Below are 20,447 nucleotides of genomic sequence, written 5' to 3'. Positions count from 1 at the left end.
ACTTAACAGAGTCATATGAGGCTTGTGGATATATATGTATTATCATTATGTGTCTAATTTCAAACAAAGTTGGTTTGAAATGGAAACTCCATAAGAGTAGAGAGAAAAGACAATTTTACTAGATAGTGTTCATTCTAAAATTCTGTAGTATGATTTAGTTTGTGAAGTTAATGTCACTTATTTATTTTTCTAAAGAAAAGTATTATTTGAGATTTAAACTATGATGTTGTGATTTGATTTTGAGTCTAGTTTTCAACACTAAAGATTTCTGGAAGAAATTCTTTGAGAATTGAGAAACACAAATTTTTATTAAGATGTGCTTAATATGATTTCCTACTGAGAAAATTGCATCGTGACCTAAATGTCACTGAAACGAAGACTCGCTATATGGTATGTTTAGGGATGGAACTGAGCTACTCAAAAGGATTCGGAGATAAACTTTTTATGAGTTGACAGATATCATATTTTTATCATGGGATGCTCATGTTCTATGCTGCAGTGAATTAAAAGGTGTGGTATGTTAAGGCACAACCTTGAATTCCTAATTATGGATACCTTTAAGGCTCATTTTAAAAGGTTTTATAGTGTGCCGTAAGTATGGTTTATTATAGTACAACTTCAGAGTGATATAATACAGAGTTAGCAAGATAAGATACTCTATGTGAAGAGTATTCGATCTAGGAATAGCAGAAAAAAAAAGAAACACAATACTTATAAAAGCCTAATGGTTTCTTCGAAATGAATGGATATATAGAGAGACTTTGTGGTAGCATAGAAACACTAAAGATCAGTGGGATAATCGAAATTATGATATTTGAAATAATGCGATGAAGAAGAGTTTTTCTTCACCGTGTAAGACAGGAGAATCTAAGTACCGAAGAGATTGACACTTCGTGACATGTGAAACTGATGACCAATATATTCTCCATCAGTTGTGTGTATTTCCAATATCACATAAACTTTTTAAACCGATAAAAGCGATGAATCAATAAAGCTCAAATACCACACTATATGGTTTTGAGGTATGTAATCTATCACACATTACATGGTAAAGTCATATAGGGAAAGATGATTCAATAACTTTGTTTAATATGCGTTGGTTATATTTTGGCTAATTGTTTTATAAATATGTGTGGAGTGTATGGACATTAAGTGATAAGTGCTAACAAATTTGAAAGAGCAGGTTTTGAATACCTTGTGTTTTGGTGCCTCATTGTGCTTGAGTATGAACTACTTAAGGTAGTGACACATATGGAGATGTGATTTGATCAAAAGCTTTGAGCCCTAAAGATGAAACAAAAGAGATGGGTGTGGCTCATTTAAATATGTAAGCACCAAGAGAGTGTTCTGGTGGAACTTGGTGACCACCTTCTCAATAATGTCTATAATATGATGTGTTGCATGTAATGATGATCTCTTAATAAATTCTCTATAATTGCCAAAAATGAAGTATTTTGTTAAGGCTTTAATAGACATTATTTAGTCATGCTTTATTTTGAATGAAATTATAAGATAGTATATATGATTCGTTTTTGTGGCCATGAACTTGACTTTGCAAGAAATTAAAGGTGAATGCAGTAAAATGATTTATGGAGGCTAAACATGTATTTTAAAATTAAATTGGACGATTTGAGAAAAGCCTAAGTCTATGAATATGGTTTGAGAAAACCACATAGTCTTACAAGGTCCATTAAGTCTTTATTAAAATCATTTTAAACTTTCACACTATTATATAACTATTATATACTATTATGAAAATTATATAACTATGCATATATATATATATATATATATATATATATATATATATATATATATATATATATATATATATACCAATTCAATTTTTTTTATTAAAAGAAAAACCTTTTGTCTTGAAGGTATTTATACAAGTGGGAGAAAAATTATCATGCACTTTTTTTTAAAATAATACCTATATACTTTGACCCATGTTTCTAGTTATTTAGAATTCTCGATTACCTAATACTTTAAACCATAGGGAATGTTGTATGAATGCCATCATGCTAGGCTTCCTTAACACATGTTGTGTTGATTAGATATCTTGGTTTGTATGAATTTACTACTAAGATGTCTAGTGTGGTTGAACCTTTGCGGTCATGAAGGTTTTTACATATTGTGAAATCAACGGGTATTGAATTACATATTGCATGAGACTTGATATGCTACCTCATGATATATGCATAAGAATGTTGAGAATGTATATGTTGTATGTGCAATAATTGAGGAGGAGCTGCTACAGTCCCATTTTTTTAGCTGCTTGGATATTCAGATATATAGGTACAAGCTATCCCGCAAATCCAACTGATGCGAAGTCTACATCTGGATACGTGTTCATGCTTGGAGGGGGTGCAGTTTATTGGAAATCAAATAAACAAGATGTGACGAAATTGTCCACCATGGATGGCGTGATGTTTAGTGATCGAGGAGGCTGTATTAATTAAGAAATTTATTAATTGACTTGACTTTCACCTCGTGTGTTGTGAGGCAGTAAGAAGTTTTCGAGACAGCACAGCTGCAATATGCATGTCAAAGAAGCCACGATTCCATAAGAACTCCAAGTATATAAAACCATATTTTTATCACCTGAGGAATGATGTGAGATTAAGAAAGATAGAGATCCAGATAAACTAAATATTTCAGTGGAATCACCTGCTAGTATTTGACATGTCAGATGGAACAAGGGACTATAATGTTGTTCACCCATGGAACCCAAATTTATGGTGCTGGTTGTATGGCTACAAAAGGGAGCAGCTTATTTGAAAAACTCTTTTGAGCCCATGAACTTACGACCCCATGCCATGATGGTACGTGATGGTCTTTTGCAACAACAGATCCATGACTAGATATGCGATTTGAAAAATGAGCTACGACCACTTTTGGGATGAGATCCGAGCAGCAAAGAGAAAAAATTGTTGCCTCTATAAATCCTTTTGTGAAAGAATTGATGGCGAAAGCCATGATTAATGTATTGAGAGAATAAGTAAAAATGCTTAAGAGATATTGTAAATGGGAGAGAGAGATGGGAATGAGATAAAGTGAGAAAGAGATAATGTAAGGCCTTCAAAGGCCAAGTGAGAGATGTTGGATTTATGTGGCCTTTAAAGGCCTTATGAGTGCTTGTAAAATGAAATGATATAGTGAAACATGAACTCAGTGGGAGTGTGGTCCCTTGTGGACCATATTAAGAAAACAATGTTTGTTGATACCGGATTGTGCTTGACGATCTAGGCCAGTCGATTGAGAAAAACCCATATTATCTGGACATAAAGAACAAACAGATAAGGGTTCTAAAAAGTTAACCCTTGATGAGGTCGGAGAATATGCCCAGATGAGTGAGCTGAGGGACTGTGTGACCCTTGTGTGTGATGGTAGCTTTCGGAGACGGGGGCCAAAGCCTCATCCATGTGCCACACATGGTATGCATATCGATAGATCGTTCAGGGAAGCCAGAAATCCACCTTTTAGGGTGAAACATATGCATGTACGAGCGATACCCCAATGCACCATAGGAGCTATGGTCACATCAAGTCTTTGTGACATTGACTCATCTCTATGGGAGGACCTGAATCCAAAGACTGGGATTGCGACCCCTTGGCTCATTGGCCGGACTTTAGTGACCTGCTAATGAGCCTCTGCTTAGACAGTGGGTCATGAAAGATACTCGGTCGGTCTGATAAAGCAAGTGTGGTCAATAGTCCACAGTTGAAGGTGGAGTGCCTTATGATTGTTGATTCCTAAACCATGTGGATCATTTTTCCATCAAATTAATTTAATTGTGCTTATTTTATGATGAAAATTATTTTAGGATTATTATTTGAATTTTTATGAACCCATGGATATTTTATTTATAATTTTTGAATTTATAAAATTAAATATATTGATTTTATAATGGTTTAAATATTCAGATAATATTCTAAAACCCTTTTATTAATTTTAAATATATAAAAATATCACGGGGGCCTATTGTGCACATGGGCCCACCATATTTTTAGACGGTGGGGCCCATTAGTGCCTCCCTTGGGTGGCATGCCCCACCTTTATTCTCTTTCTTATTTTTTAGTGATATGACATGTGGTCATATGGTTGGAAGATATTGACTAAATATTGACTTGATATATCTTTGAAAGATTTTTGTGGAAAGATTGAGTAGATTTGTACTATTTTATGGTATGCACAATATTTTGATTATATTTAATTTATTTAATTTCTATTTATGGAAAAATAGTTTAGAAAAGGGGGATAATGGTTCATGCACCTTCTATAATGTTGATGGCCCATCTATGAAATGAATGGCTCAAATCTCTCACCCCACAAGTCACCCAAGATCAATGGTTCATATTCAATCTCACAAGAAGAGGCAAGCCAAAAAAAATCATAAGAAACCCTAATCTTATTCAAAGCCTATAAAAAGATATTGTCTCTATATAAGAATCTCTACACCTTATCTATTATACCTAATTCTCATATTTCTCTCTCATATCCCACAAAGGGGCACACCCCACTTAGAATTTCTCTCGTTCTCTTCAGAAAAGCTTCTCTATCTTATCTCTCAACTATGGATTTATGGCTAGAGGTTTTAGGGTTTAGCAAAAAGATAATTCATATCTCTCAAACTAGGTTGCTAAGAGAATTCATCAAGGGTTTAAGTTTCATGTTCTATTGGTGTGGCTTGGCCTAAACTTGCTTTCCCGGTTGAGATTGAAGGTTGACCATTGATCCCTCGTTGTCGGATGGTGGTGACTCGGTGTGGGGTGTAATAACCCGGTTGAGGTAATCTTCGGAACTCTTCCTTTTGTTTCTTGCAATCTTATCTTTTATTCTCAAGTATAGTGCATAGTTGTTTCAATGACATCAAGTTGTTAAGATCTTGGTTTTATTGTTATGTTGATTTTATTTATATTATTGTAATAAAGACCACATGTAAGTTATCTTTTGCCAAAAGAAAGAGGTGAAAAAAAAAAAAAAAATGTATTCTCGGTAAAATATCACATAGGTCTTTCTTTCATATAGTACCTCCGGTAAAAAGCCAAACTGGATGGTGAATTTTTTTATTTTTATTTTTGAGATACGAATTGTCATTTTTTTTTTGAAAAAACCCAAACTGATGATCATCCTCATTGTTAAGAACTTGAGATTAACAAATCCTAGTATCTTTGGTCCAAATCCAAGATTGGTTTTGAAAGGGACTGGGTATAAACAGGGGAGCTAGCTAACTCGCCAAATATTATTCTTAATCTAATTGTTTTTATAAGATTATGAGTAAATTACCGTATATCCCATTTAAGCCCCCTATTTCTAAAAATCCCCCACATTTTTTTGATACTACACACATGTCCCAATTTTTTATTTTTTTCCCTTTTTTCTTCCCACTAGCTCATATGAACATATGAGCCCAACGGTTCAGATTGAATCTAGGCCGATCTGACGATCACGGATGTTCGGTAGTGTATGAATTTTATTTTATTTTTTTACAAATCCAAGTCATTTGAAATTTTAGGTGTGCGTTCTTATCATCAATATGCACTTAGTAAATATAAAAAAAAAAACTATTCGCAAAAAATAAAATGATCAAAATACCCCAAAACCTTTTTAGGGGTATTTTGCTCAATTTATTTCATGTAAAATATTTTTTTGATATTTTTTAAAGATTTGTCTATTTTTTATAAGCACACACCTAAAGTTTCAAGTAATTTGGATTTGTAGAAAAAAAAATTAAAACACTATCAGATATCCTTGATCGTCAGATTGACTCAGATTCAATTTGAGCTGTTGGACTCATATATTCATATGAGCAAGTAGGCTAATCCCAGTTTTTTCATATATATATACATACACACGCACTTCATCCGTGTCAAGATCCATGACATACTAATCTCTTATCAAACCAACCCAACAACACCTATGACCTATAGTCAAGGGCAATAGCTCTTGATTGGCCTATCATTGTCTACTAAAATTACTTGAATCTTAGTCTTAGTATGTGGATTAGGAGTTCTCCTCAAGAGCAGGTCAAATGCACATATTACTATAGTACAAGATGGACTCTATTTATATACATGTAGATGTATTCCTTTATAAGGTTTGCTTCTCAAAATGTGAGTATTATATACTGAAGTTTTGTTGAGGATTTAGCCATCACTCTTATATGTCTACATCCACACATAAGAGATCACAAAGCTCTCCTAGCCTACAATGAATGTCTTGGGCATCTCTCTGCCCTGAACAATGGATGACCCTTCCTTAACTCTCAACAACAGTGCCTATGACAAGGAAAGGTATTAGACAATGACTCAAGCCATAAACAGCCCAACTTTAGGTTAGTCAAACACTCCCCCTGGAGTACTGAATTCACTATTCTTTATTGTATTTATATGCCATCATGGCTTTTAAGGTCCATATACCCCAATAATATATATATATATATATATATATATATATATATATATATAAGTCTTTCCAACGCTTACAGGCGAAAATGAATAGTGATTTCGCCTACCATCATCACTGTCCAAATTTCATCGTGCGGTCACGATTGTCTAGTAGTATTTTATTTTTTATTTTTTTTTTCTACAAATCGAAATGACTTGAAATTTGGAAGGCATGTACATCTTACTGAGGCGCATTTAATAAAATTATAAAAAAATTTATCCGTGAAAAATAAATTGACCAAAATACCCTAAATCTTTTTGGGGGTATTTTGGTCAATTTTTTCATATAAATTTTTTTAAAAAAAATTTCGAAGATTCCCTTATTATTTATGAATACACGCTCCAAATTTAAATTCATTTCGATATATAGAAAAATAAATAAAAAATAAAATACTAGACAATCGTTACCGTGCGATGAACTTTAGACGGTGATGGGAGTTGACGAAATCACTGTTCATTTTCGCCTATAAGCGTTGCGTAGTGTTTTACCCTCTCTCTCTATATATATATATATATATATATATATATATATATATATTTATATATATATATATATATAATAGACATATTTATATATGTTTTATATATTGTTCAATATATATACTATTAATGTTGATTCAAATTAGGCTCGGTGGGTCGTGTCCAAGTCCAACAACTTGGACTCGACGCAGGTCTTAGTTGGGTCTTGGTCTTGATCGACATGGACCTAACCCAACCCATTCACACTGCCACGCTCACGGCTCTTGTTGTCACGGGTTAATAACGTAGTTTCATGGAGAAAGGGTTAATGATATAGTTCATTTTGCTACCATTTGAGCTGTACTTCGCTTTCTTTTGCTAATTTTGCACAGATAGGCGAGATTTTTGAGTCACTCCCGAAAATTTTGTGTAACAGTAATAAAATGATATATTTTTTTGCACTCTGATTTGACTGTATGTACAGTCAACTTTTATTACATAAGGAGAAAAGGGAAAAAAAAGAAAAAAAAAAAAAAAACCTCAATGGGGACCAGCTATTATTAGCACCGTTGAAAAGCTCATGGGAACATGGTGCTCTTTGATACAATTTTAAACAAAGGAAAATAGTTTAGCCCGACCTCATAATTCAATCATCAAAAATTGTAACTCAAGCATGGGAAGACCTTTGTATCAATCATCCCAGCTTGAACGAACACTATGGTTGTGAAACAAATTAAGATTTCAAACTCTAAAAATAGTATATATTGTAGCAAATTATCTAGATCGTCTTTGTTAGTTTCAAATTTTATTATTCATTGTTGGAAATTGATTCTAGAGCCGTCGTAGAGATTTTGTTGTCAAAAGAGCTTTCCAGACAAAGATTTGAGTGAAGAAGAAAAGCATATATTTCTTGACATTGCATTCTTCTTTATTGGCGAAGACAAAGAAACTACAATTGATATATGGAAAATTTGTGGTTTCCCTGCTTTATCTCCTTAAATAAGCTCGTACAAAGGTCACTCGTAAAGATTTTTACACATAATAAATTATGGATGCATGACCAGCTTCGTGATATGGGGAGACGGATTGTGCAACTAGAAAACGTGGATGATCCTGGAAGCTGCAGTAGGTTATGGGATCGAGAAGAGGTCTTTGATGTGTTGACGAACCACAAGGTGAGAATTCCTGAGTAGGCTTATTTTTCTCTTGTTGGAGAAAACTAATAACAAATTACATGATTGGCAAGGATCTAATTTTGTTTCATCAAAGATGGTACCATTTTTAACACCTTGTTCCTTGGCTGATGTTTATTTTCCTGTTGATTAGGGGACTAGTAAGATTCGAGGCCTAATCCTCAGATGGGATGTACGGAGGCTGGGTTGGGAAAGTAAAGCATTTAAGCAATTGACAAATCTGAGACTACTCTACATCAATATTCCATCTCTTAATATAATCTTCAACTATCTTCCATCAGAATTAGTGTATCTAAACTGCACACAAGGTACTTTAAGGTACACGCAAGGTTATCCCTATGGAACGCTTCGTGCCAGGTACATCCAAGAAGGTTATCCATATTGCATCTTTTAATAGAATCTTCAAATATCTTGATTTAGTATGGCTAAAATGCAGGAAATATACTTCAAGATACATCAAAGGTTATCCCTACCAAAAGCATGCTGCCAGGTACATTGAAAAAGGTTATCCCTTTGAAATGCCTGATGTCATTGACTTGTCAGACTGTAACAGTGAGCAGGTGTGGCACTTAACTTATATTTACCATCCTCGCATTTCATATCCTGTTCTCTCATATATATGTACTTTCCTGCATATTTGAAACATATCATGGCTCCTTTTCTTCGTTTCCGACCTTTTTTTGGACAGCTCAACCTGAAGTTGAAGGTTATTGATCTCAGCATGTGTAACTTGAAGAGAGTTTTGGACTGTTATCTATACCCGAACTTGGAGAGGTTGTATCTCGAGGGATGCTGCTGGTTGGTTGAGATTCCCGACTCCATTGGCTTTTTAGGGAATTTAGTTCATCTCACTCTTAAAAGGTTGCTCCAACCTCAAGGAACTGCCAAGCAGTATTTCAAAATTGCATTCTCTTCAAAAGCTTAATCTAAATTCTTGTGCAGCACTTAAGATGCTGCCGGAGCAGTTGGGTTCCTTGAAATCTTTAACAGAACTTCTTATCAATTCTAGTGGCATAGTGCAACTACCTATTTCAATGGGAAATTTAACCAGCTTGAAAATTCTTTGCTCGAGTAGTACTATGGTAAGACGACTTCCTGATTCTCTAGGCTTATTAGAGAACCTTGTGATGTTGAATGTGGATGACTGTGAGGTGCTCAACAGATTCCCAACATCAATGGGAACGATGAAGTCACTGTGTCATCTAAACATGAGGAGAACTGCAATAGCCATGCTGCCTGATGATTTTGGACTTCTCTATAACTTGGAAATGTTGAATATGCAAGAGTGTAGACATTTGAATGCGCTTCCAGAAAACTTTGGAGGTGTTACAAGTTTAAGGACTCTTAATGTACAATTCAACATCAATTTGAAGAGGCTTCCATCTACTTTCTCAGGTTGTTGCTCCTTGGAGGAATTGGATGCAAGCGGTTGTAACTGGCAGATGATGATTCCTGATGATTTTGAAAAATTATCCTCATTGAAATTTTTGTGTCTCCATGGGAACAATTTCCATGGCCTTCCCTGTAGCATGAGGGGTCTTTCTCAGCTAGAATTGATGACTATACATAATTGTGAGCAGCTGTTAGCTATCCCTGAGCTACCCCCCAGTTTGAATAGTCTGAATGCTGACGGATGCACAAGTTGGCGAACCATTGCCAAGCAATCTCATGCCACTAAACTAAAACACTTGGATTTTAGAAACTGCCGGGACTTGGTAACTATCCAGGATCTCCCCACTAGTTTGAAAACTTTGCATGCTTCCAACTGCATATCGTTGCAAACTATTGCCAACCTCTCTGACCTTTATCAACTTGAAGAATTGTATCTCACAAAGTGTAAGAGCCTGACTGAGATACCTGATCTCAGTGCACTGAAATCTTTGAGATACTTAAGCTTGAGGGGGTGCAGGCCTCATGTTTTGCAGGGTCTAAGTCTGGCAAAGGTAAATTTCTTCCTTCCCAATAATAACTCCAGCCCTTTAGTAGTTGAATTAGCTTTATTTATTGGACTGCTAATTTCTTCCTTTTCTAGAAAACTTTACACGCACACATACTATATTCTACAGATATATGTGTAATAATTTTATTATACAAACCATAAGATACCAATGATTCCATTCAAGAAAAACTTACTGACTTCTTCAATTCATGGTATATCCAATGACAGTTTTGCAGCCCCAATAAGGTATTTCGTTGGGATTGCTAAACTAGGCTTTTTAAGTTTTTGTTTAATAGATGGATTCACAAACAACTTCAATATCAGCTGCCTTTTTATTCATTGATTTCAAATTAGAAATTTTTTGCCTCATTTCTTTCATTCTTTTGATTCCCAAACACCTCCTATGAACAAACATTCGACAAAAAAAAAAAAAAAAAATTATATTGAATCTTGAGCAGCACAGATCCGTTTATGACAATCGAACTGTTTCTTTATATTTTTTGTAAAACGTACTCTATTTTTATAGTATTCTGGAGCTCTTATAGGGCTCTCTCTCTCTCTCTCTCTCTCTCTCATACTATGGCATGATACAGTATAAGAAGAATGTTGTACATACTTCCCTTCTTTTGGATATAATAAAATATGATGAATTTGCACATGTGCAGGAGAATGTGCGCCATTACTTTTCTTGATGCTTTTTGTTGCTTCCTTGTTTGGGTGAGGTAATGTGATTTAGAAATTGAGGAATTTTTGGTCAAAGCAAATCTGTGCTAGAAATGATCTTCTTCTATTGATATGCGCCCTTTATCAGATCATAACTCATCATCTTATTTCCTTATTGCGGGATAATGGCTCGACAACCCTTTCATGCTCATTATGACTAAGGTTTGGTACAAGAAGTTCCAGAAAAAGGAATCTACCACATTCTTTGAGCACCTGATACACCAAAAAAGTAAAGACACAGAGACACTACAAACGCACACTTTCTCTCTCTGGAGAGAGAGAGAGAGAGAGAGAGAGTCAATTGCTCAAAGGGTTCATCAATTGCTTTATATTGGCCGTTTCATTCTTTTGTACTAAATATCTGCTCAATTGTGATCTTCTGATGGCCTCGATCCATTTATCAGGTATCCTTTGTGTCATTCTTGTGGGAAGTTTCCTCCTGATGTACACTCTGCTCTTTGCTTACATTGGTCTTCATCAATTTCTGTTGCATCTTTGATGTATTCTCTCACTCATGGTGAACCTAGAAACAAAGAATTGCATGATATGGGCTTTTTGGTCTATTGTGGAATGAATGGTGAGATTAATGGAGGCCACCTTATTTGCTGTGATATGCATCATGGGTTTCCAAGTTTGAGTTATGGGTGAGGAAAAAAGTCAGGTCATTCTCGCTCCTTACTTCTCCCTACTCTCTCAACTGGATCGTCTCTTTCTTTCTAAACTGTGTCCTGTATTTTCTCTATCCCCTGCTTCTTCACCCTATCTCTCTTTACTCAGTACAAGAAAAAAACATGCCTCCTGGTTCCTCCTTCATTCTCTGTTGTCACTTTTAGTTGATTGATTTCTTAACGAGCGTCTTTCTTCTTAGGTTTTTAAACATGGTGTCTCTTATCCATTAAAATTTCTTGGTTGTTTAGCAAATTTGCCATACGACTGGGTTTGTACCTCTCTCTTCTGTATGCCATTTCCACTATGATCCGATAATTTTGCTCTCTCTTCCGGGCCTACGTGCTTGTATGCCACTTTCATGATGATCCTGTAATTTTGATGCATTGCTAGTTGTACAATGCACAAAAACAATAGAATTAAAGGTGGTGTATTAAGAAAAAAAATGAGGAGATTTCAGAAATGAAGGCATGAATAGAAAAACAAGGAACAAAACATGAGGAATTGGTAGCTTAAGAACGAAAATCTGCATAAAATTCATGATAAATCCCATGTCAAAAGGGAATCGGGCTGGTATCGATATCTTCTTATAACCAGTTTGATCGTGGCTGACTCTAAAAAGTCTGGATAGGCAAGTTCCGATCCGTATCACTCAATTTTGAAACACTAGATTTGCCTTACCTTGTATCAGAAAAAAAAAAAAATTGTATCCTCCAAGAAAATTCAGATCCCTTGACACCCATAATCCTCCTATTTTAGAACTCCAAAAACACGCATCAGTAGGGGAGGGAACAGATCGGGTGGGGTATGGATCTGCTTAGACCGAGACTCCACCTGTAATCCATACATGGGACTCGGACCGTGACCCTGAATTTATTTGGATGATTCGGACCCGGACCCTGAATTTATTTGGAGGACTTGGACCCAATGGATTATATATAGAAAAATAAAACATTAGCTAAAAATTAAATAAATTACCTAACAACGTGTACCAAAAACGTACTAAAAATACTAAAATTACCACAAACATGTAAGGGTGCCATTTGTATAGAGCTGAGGCTCTAAAGGATCAAATTAAAGCCTACCTTCAAATAGTATCGAGAAATGTGGTTTTAATATTGGAAATTTTCGTGATAGTTTTAAAATATATTTTCATCTTTAATTATAAAATTTAAAGCTTAAAAAATAGTGCAGATCGAGCAGATCTATGAAACTTGAAAATCTTGAAATTGAAGGCTCAAACTATGTTACAAGATGCATTACTTCCAAAACTTGAAATCATTTTTTTTTCTTCATGTCCATGCATCTTGAAGTCGAGTTAATCAATTTGAGAATATTTGAACATTAAAACAAACTCTTCTAGTGAATTTTTTTAGGTGGGCTATAATTTGATTGTTTAGAGCATTGGCTCCATGTAAACTTTTCCCCAGCATGTAAATAGCTGAAAAGAAAAATTTGGACAATTATTCATCAACTTGGCGCTCTTGGTCTTTAGATGTGAGGTTCTGAGTTCCATTCCGAAACAATTTTTTGGTCATGGCCTCCATTCTTGCTAACATTTTTATTTACCCAAAAAGAAAAGAAAAAAAAAAGAAAATACATATTGAAAATTATATATATTAATATCGAGCAGTGATCCAATGCAACGGTTGTATCATAGTATAATGCAACGACACTTCTAGAAAACCATGTTTGTGGTATTTGTATGGCCCCAAATTTTGCACACACACTCTCTTCATCTCAATAATCAATCCCCTCAAAAAAAAAAAGTTCAATTTGAACACTGGATAAGGTCAAAATGAGTCCCCTCCAAAAACGAATCTAGACCATTCATTTTGTGAATTTCAAGATCTTAGCCTTTATAAACTCAAAATCATTTTTTTTTTCTTTTTTAATATTGTTCATTTAGTTATAATAAAGCCATCCAAAAAATCTTTCTAATGCCTAGATCTAAGCATCTCACTAAAATGAACGGTCTATGTTAATCGGGCTAAAAAAATAATTTCTAGGTTGTATTTTCAATTTTTTTCTTTTTTTTGTGATTGTTCATTAGAATAAAAAGAATGCATATTTCAAATTTTGGATTAAAAATATGGCCATAAGAGGGTTTTTTAAGGTTGGTGAATCATATTATTATACAACAATTGCATGAAATCATTTCCCATTAATATATAATCTTAAAAAAGTGTATAACAATGCAACGGTTGCATCATAATATAATGCAACCACACTTCTAAAAAGCCATGTTTGCAGTATTTTTATGACCCAAAATTTTACACACACACTTTCTTCATCTCAATAATGGATCCCAAAAAAAAAAGTTTGATTCGAACTCTAGAGACGGTCAAAATGAGTCCCCTCCAACAATGAATCTAGATCATTCATTTGGTGAATTTCAATATCTTAGACGTTACGAACATAAAATCATTTTTTTATTTTTTTAACATTGTTCATCTGATGATAATAAAGGCTTATAAAGGAATTGGAAATAAAAAAATCATTCTAAGACCTAGATCTAAGCATCTTATCAAAATGGACGGCTTCTGTTAATTGGGCTAAAAAAATACCTTTTAGGTTGCATTTTCAAATTTTTCTTTGTTGTGATTGTTCATTAGAATAAAAATAGTGCATATTTTAAATTTTGTATCAAACAAATGGCCCTAACATGGTTTTTTAAAGATTATTGCATTATATCAAGGGTGCAGTTTGTATAGAGCCTAAGCTCTAAACAATCAAATTAGACCCTACCTTCAAATAGTATCGAAAAATATGGTTTCAATACTGGAAATCTTTGTGATAGACTTAGAATATATTTTCATATTTATTTATAAACTTTAAAGCTTAAAAAATAGTGTAGATCGACTGATCTATGAAAACTTGAAAATCTTAAATATTGATAGTTCAAAAATACATTACAAAATATACTATTTACAAAATTTGAAATCCATTTTTTTCTCATGTCCATGCATCTTGATGCCGAGATGATCAATTTGATGATATTTGGGCATCAAAACAACCTCTTTTAATAAATTTTTTGAGGTAGGCTCTTATTTGATTGTTTAGAGCCTCGGCTATATATAAACTTTTTCCTTATAATATGCAATATATATAGGGAAAGGATCCTATTAGCCGACGGGCTTACTTCTATAGTGTCAGCCAACGGCCTAGATTAAATCTGAGCCCGATCTAATGGTCACAATTTGAGTTTTCATTTTTTTTCTACAAATTAAAATCACTTTTTGAGCGTTTATTATTTAAAAATAAGAGAATCTAATAAAAATATAAAACAAATAATTAGTAAAATATAAATTAAGTAAAATATCCCTGAAACATTTTCAAAGGTATTTTGGTCAATTTATATTTTACAAATATTATTATTTTTATTAGATGCATCTTGATGAGAATAATGAATGCTTAAAATTTCAAATGATTTTGGATGTGTATAAAAAAAATGAAAAATCAAATACATAATGAGATCGTAACCGTCAGATCGGCCTAGATTGAATCTATACCGTTGATTGACATTGTAGCAGTCAGTCCGTGGGCTAATATATATATATGTATATATATAGTGTGGTTTCTATAAGGTTGCAACTCTAAACAATCCATTTAAGGTGCACCTCCAAATTTGATCATCATAAATAATTTTGGTGTAAAAAATTTGTAGGATTATCTTAAAATCTCTCTTCATCTCTAATTATAAAATTTGAAACTCCAAAAATGGATAAAATCAAGTAGATCTATAAACATATGAAAATCTTCAAAATGAACGGTCTAGATAATGTGTTGCAAGATGCATTAATTTTTAGACTCAAAATCTCTTCTTTTTTTTTTCATATTCCTACATCTCGATGTTGAGATGATCAATTAGAGGGTTTTTCAATATTAAACCAACCTTTTCCGATAGATTTTTGAGGTGCACATATAATTCTACATTTTATTCTACATTTTAAGGTTGCGACCTTATATAAACTTTTTCCATATATATATATATATATATATATATATATATATATATATATATATATATATATATATATATGGAAAAAGTTTATATAAGGTTGCTACCTTAAACAATCCAATTAAGGTGCACCTCCAAAATTTATTATAACATGTAATTTTAGTGTAAATAATTCTTAAGATTATCTCGAAATCTATTTTCATATCTAATTATAAAATTTAAAAATCCAAAAATGGTTAAATTCAAGTAAATCTATAAATATATAAAAATCTAAAAAATGGGACGGTCTAGATAATGTGTTACAACATGCACTATTTCTAGGACTCAAAAACTTTTTCTGTTTTTTTATACTCATACATCTCATTGTCGAGATGATCAATTAAAGGGTTTTTAACATTAAAACAACCTTTTCCGATGGATTTTTGAGATGCAAATGTAATTCTATATTTTAATAATTGGATCGGTTCGGGGCGAGGCTACCTAAACTTGGACCAATTTATTATTCGGGTCTAATATTGGGATTTGGACCAAACCTGCCGAGTCCAAATCTTGGACCCATAACTGTATTTGGACCAGGTCGGGTAATTGGTTCTTGAGTTGGGTCTGTAGGGTTCTCGGGAACGCCTAGCTTACGGAACCTGAACCTCAATACCGGGATGCCACCCAATATCATGTACATAGTTGGCTAATGCGAAGTAGATGAATACAACTATAAATCAAGTGCAATAAATAAAGCAAACATAAAAATCGCACCACCACACGATTTACGTGGTTCGCCCCATAAGGTTACATCCACGACCTCAGCAAATAGAAATCCATTATCACAAAAAAGATTACAGGTTTGGGTTACAAGAGATATGCCTCTCTCTAAACATCGATAAAAAGTCCATCACCTATCTTCTCTTTTAAACTCGCTCTCCCAACTGAGCAACACCCGTTGATAAATACCGCCACCAAAAAGATAACCTCAAAAGTAACCAAGAGATTTTTTCTCTCTAGAAGTGGAAGCCTTACCAATTCAAAACTCATGGGAATACTGAGCCTCTCTTGGAGGTCATGTGTCTCTCTTAGAGACAAATCCTCATCTTTAGGGTCCAAGTAAATTCCCAGCCATACTCACCAACTATCTACCCTATACAACCCAGTTAGATGCATGGATCAACCCGATGGGTTGACCCAAGAACCTAACATTAAACCTTATAGTCGGGTACCCCGACCTAGCTTGGGTTGGGATCGACCTCGATAGAATTTATGCATATAACATAAACATATTTATAATTTGTATATATCATTAACTATATAAGAAAGGGTGCGGTTTTTATAATGATGGAACCTTAAACAATCCAATCAAGACGTATCGTACATTTTTATCATAACCTGTAATTTTGTTATAAAAAATTTCTCAGCAGTATCTTAAAATCTATTTTCATAACTAATTAGAAAATTTTAAATTCTAAAAATAGTTCAAATTAAGTAGATCTATAAATACATGAAAATCTTGAAAATATACGATTTAGATAATGCGTTGCAAGATGCACAATTTTCGGGGCTCGAAAACTTTGTTTTTTTTTCATATTCATACGTACATCTCAATGTCGAGATGATCGATTAGAAGGTTTTTTCAACATTAAAACAACATTTCCGATAGCTTTTTGAGGCCCATATGTATATGATTTTACATTTTAAACTTGCAACTTTATATAAACTTTTCCCTATAATAAAACTTATATATATTTTAATCTACACCCTGACCCCACCAGGGTAACCTGAACCCCGGGTCCAGATCGGCGTATGGATTGAGCCACCAATTTACACCTCGACTTGCACGCCTCTTGCTAAGTTTCCATCATGGTTAATAACGATGGAAGGGTCCTGTCTTCCGGTTTACTTTGCTAACATTTGAGCTAAATTTACTTTGCTTTTGTCATTTTGTACATGTGGGCATACTTTTGCAATTAGTCATGCCTCAAAGTTTCGTACATGACAGTTTTATACATTTTTGAAAGAAGGATTTGGAAAGGGACAAGATAAAACTTATATATTTCCCCCTTATTCAACTGTCAGTTCTGAATGGAGGGGTGATTGAGCTCTTCCTTAAACAAATCCTGCTTTATTGAATAACATGGTTTTGAGCCCCAAATTTATTGATTCTAGAGAGAGAATCATCCACGCCCATTAGGTTCAAGTATCCGGGCTCGAGCTCCTCAGTCATTGTTTCAAGGCCTCAACCAATCAATTCTAAAGAGAGAAGGTTCTAGGATTCATTATGCTGACGTTTGGGATTTTTATGCAAAGTAGTGAATCTGGAGAGAGAAAGTGAGGCTCTATCTTAGTAAAATATGTTGTGGCCAGCTCATCACTTTCAGTGATTCAATTGAGCTCATGTCAAAGTTTAAAAGCCCTGATACGGTACGGCACCATGCACCTTTCTCACACTACAATTAGAGAGCTAAATTACTTTTGGAGAGAGACTCTCTTCATCCTTGAATAATGAATACATTGATGAAACACGGCCCAAATTGCTGAATTTGATGTTGAAAATCTGTATTCATCCTTGAATAATGAATACATTGATGAAACACGGCCCAAATTGCTGAATTTGATGTTGAAAAATCTGTATTAGAAGGCTTGAATGTGGTTTACACAAAACACTAAAAAATGGTAATTATTTCGACGCAGTGTGAGAAAGGAGCAGCTAAGAGGCTTGGTTGCGATTTTATGCCAAGAGAGAGATATTGAATAGAGAGAGGGTTTGGGGTAGACATAGAGAGGGGGTATAGTGCAAAGCTCAAATTTATAAAAAGAGAGAAGAGGGGGGGTTTCGGGTAGAAAGAGAGAGATAGAGGGGTATGGCGCAGTGCTCAAATTAAAGGCCACAAAGAGAGAGGGTGGGTTAGGGTTTGCTTGGGTATGAGAAAGAAGGATGTATGTGTCTTTATACAATATGTATAGGGCAAATAAGTTGCTCAAAACACTTCATGGGGTGAGAAGATAGGAAACTGATAAAGTTAATATAATTAGAAATGTTTTAAATTTCAGGAGTCATGAAAAAATCCACTATGAAACTTGGGTGTATGGTGAAATTTTCGTTTTTCCTTTTTCTATATTGCTTCCATGGACTTTTGGTAATTTTCTGATGCTTTAATTATTTATCGAGAATGGCGAATTGACCTCCATTTTTCTCATATTTCATACATTTGTTTTTCTGATATATTGTAGGAGGTTTTTTTTTTATTTTTTTTATTTTATTTTTATTTTAAATTTTGATATTTTAAAAATTATCCTTTTTTTGGGTTTTTTTTTTCCTAGACTTGGTTTGGCTCGGCTTGACTCGGCTTATATCGGATCGGCTTGGCTCATATTCGCTAGGCTCAACTAAAATGCACTTCAAGTAGCCGAGCTGAACTGAGCCGAGCCAATACAAGTTGAGCCGAGCGGTTTAAAGCCAAGCAAAAGACAGAGAAATTTTTTTTTTCTAAAATATCAAAACTAAAAGAAAATGTCGATTAAAATTGGGGCGCGGTTTGTATAGAGCCTAGGCTCTAAACAATCAAATTAGAGCCTAGTGTCGAAAAATGTATCTTCCATACTGAAAATCTTTTTGATAGCCTTAAAATAGATTTTAATCTTTATTTATAAAGTTTAAAGTTTAAAAAATAGTGTAAATTGAGAGATATATAAATACTTCAAAATCTTGAAAATTGATGGTCCAAAAATACTGTACTAAATACTCGGTTTCCAAAACTTGAAATCTATTTTTTTTGTCATGTCTATGCATCTTGATGTTGAGATGATCAATTTGAAGATATTTAGACATCTAAACAAGCGAAATTTTTGAGGTAGATATTTGGGCATCTAAACAAGTGAAATTTTTGGGGTAGGCTCGAATTTGATTGTTTAGAGCCTCGGCTCTATATGAACTTTTCCCTAAAAATAAACTTGATCGCGCCTTTGACATTTTTTAAAGACGCACCTAAAATGTTCAGCCCGCGCAACAATTCATCGGCTTCAAACTTGGGTCTGCAACTCAGCATTGGGTCGATAATTCAGCAACAAGGAAGAATGAATAGCAACAGGTAGCATTGCATGATCTCCCCCATGGCTCCAAGGAAGAGAGAGAGAGGCGGTCCTTCATCATCAAAGAACAAGCATCATCATCATCAAGCAAACAACACCACAAATATACAACAGAGAGCAATGGGTGGGATCCATCGCTTCTTTGACCGCCTCTCCCAATCCCAATCCCAATCCCAATCCCAATCTCAATCTCAGTCTGTGGATCCCTCGACACCTCCTTCTCCTCTCTCTGAACTCCAACTCGCCCCTGCCAATCCCATCTCCCCACCTCCTCCCCCACGCAACTTCTCTCCTGGAATGGTGACTCATTTGCTAAAATAATCGTCATTTCTTCTTATTATTTATGTCTGTTTTTTATCTTTGTTGGCCTCTTATGTTTGCAATAATCGAGCTGCTAACAAGTATAAATGATTGCTTGAACAGCTGGTGAAGCCGAGCCAAGATGATGCAGCAGATGAGGTGATCACTTGGAACATCTCTCCCCTTAACCACCGTCTCCTCCTCCATTCCACAAAGCAACGAGGCGCGATGACCAGGGTCTTATCGGATGCCTCCAGGCTCAACATTGCCCCTCCCAAAATCATCCACCATCCCTGCTCCTTCCACAACAACAATAATAAGATGGTCGGTACCCTCATCGTCACGTACTCCTGTCTAAATATCTCTTATTGTATGTTTGCACATACCCTTTGCTACCATGTGTATGTTAGTGACCCTACATTCCTCACTACTAAAATCTCACACCGACATTATCTGAAAATCCGTCATCTGTGAAAGTGATACTTTGAGGGATTCTAGTTTAGCTGACTGGGTTTGTTTGAAATAGGCAACTGAATGATGGTTTTGGCTGTAAAATATGTAACGAATGAACGGTGTAAAGTGTCTGACCTACTGAATTAGAAAAGTTTTAGTTATGACAAGCCTTCTCTAGGCCATACATTCAATGATACGAGACAATTTTACATGCATCCCATGAGAAC

General features: G+C 34.5%; 1 protein-coding gene, 1 long non-coding RNA gene and 1 pseudogene across 5 annotated transcripts in view; 2 read left to right on the top strand and 1 right to left on the bottom strand.

Annotated features, from left to right (window-relative positions):
- Window positions 1-10,472, top strand: part of LOC110008043 (disease resistance protein RPP4-like) — a 30,187-nt pseudogene extending 19,715 nt beyond the window's left edge. The window contains exons 5-8 of the transcript XR_016056193.1: window positions 7,889-8,083; window positions 8,235-8,458; window positions 8,538-8,661; window positions 8,790-10,472. The product of XR_016056193.1 is annotated as a disease resistance protein RPP4-like (transcript). The remainder of the gene's footprint in view (window positions 1-7,888; window positions 8,084-8,234; window positions 8,459-8,537; window positions 8,662-8,789) is intronic.
- Window positions 10,473-10,849: 377 nt separating this feature from the next.
- Window positions 10,850-12,308, bottom strand: LOC148781911 (uncharacterized). The gene is made up of 2 exons (XR_016055818.1): window positions 12,111-12,308; window positions 10,850-11,818 (listed from the first exon to the last, which is right to left on the bottom strand). It is a non-coding gene; the product is annotated as an uncharacterized LOC148781911 (long non-coding RNA).
- A 7,048-nt stretch (window positions 12,309-19,356) lies between these two features.
- The window catches only part of EMB2411 (DNA replication helicase), a 55,608-nt gene continuing 54,517 nt past the window's right edge, over window positions 19,357-20,447 (top strand). The window contains exons 1-2 of one of the 3 annotated variants that reach the window (XM_020673113.2): window positions 19,357-19,767; window positions 19,891-20,091. In XM_020673113.2, the coding sequence (XP_020528772.1) occupies window positions 19,477-19,767; window positions 19,891-20,091 (492 nt within the window). In that variant the 5' untranslated portion in view covers window positions 19,357-19,476. The remainder of the gene's footprint in view (window positions 19,768-19,890; window positions 20,092-20,447) is intronic. The other 2 variants (XM_088867269.1, XM_088867270.1) reach the window with 2 other exon arrangements.

The sequence above is a fragment of the Amborella trichopoda genome, chromosome 5, assembly GCF_054954075.1.
Source record: "Amborella trichopoda isolate Santa Cruz 75 chromosome 5, AtrichopodaSantaCruz75HAP2 v2.0, whole genome shotgun sequence".
NCBI classification, from domain to species: Eukaryota; Viridiplantae; Streptophyta; class Magnoliopsida; order Amborellales; family Amborellaceae; genus Amborella; species Amborella trichopoda.
Note: the sequence above shows the minus strand (reverse complement) of the source record. Positions and strands in the feature narration are given on the sequence as shown.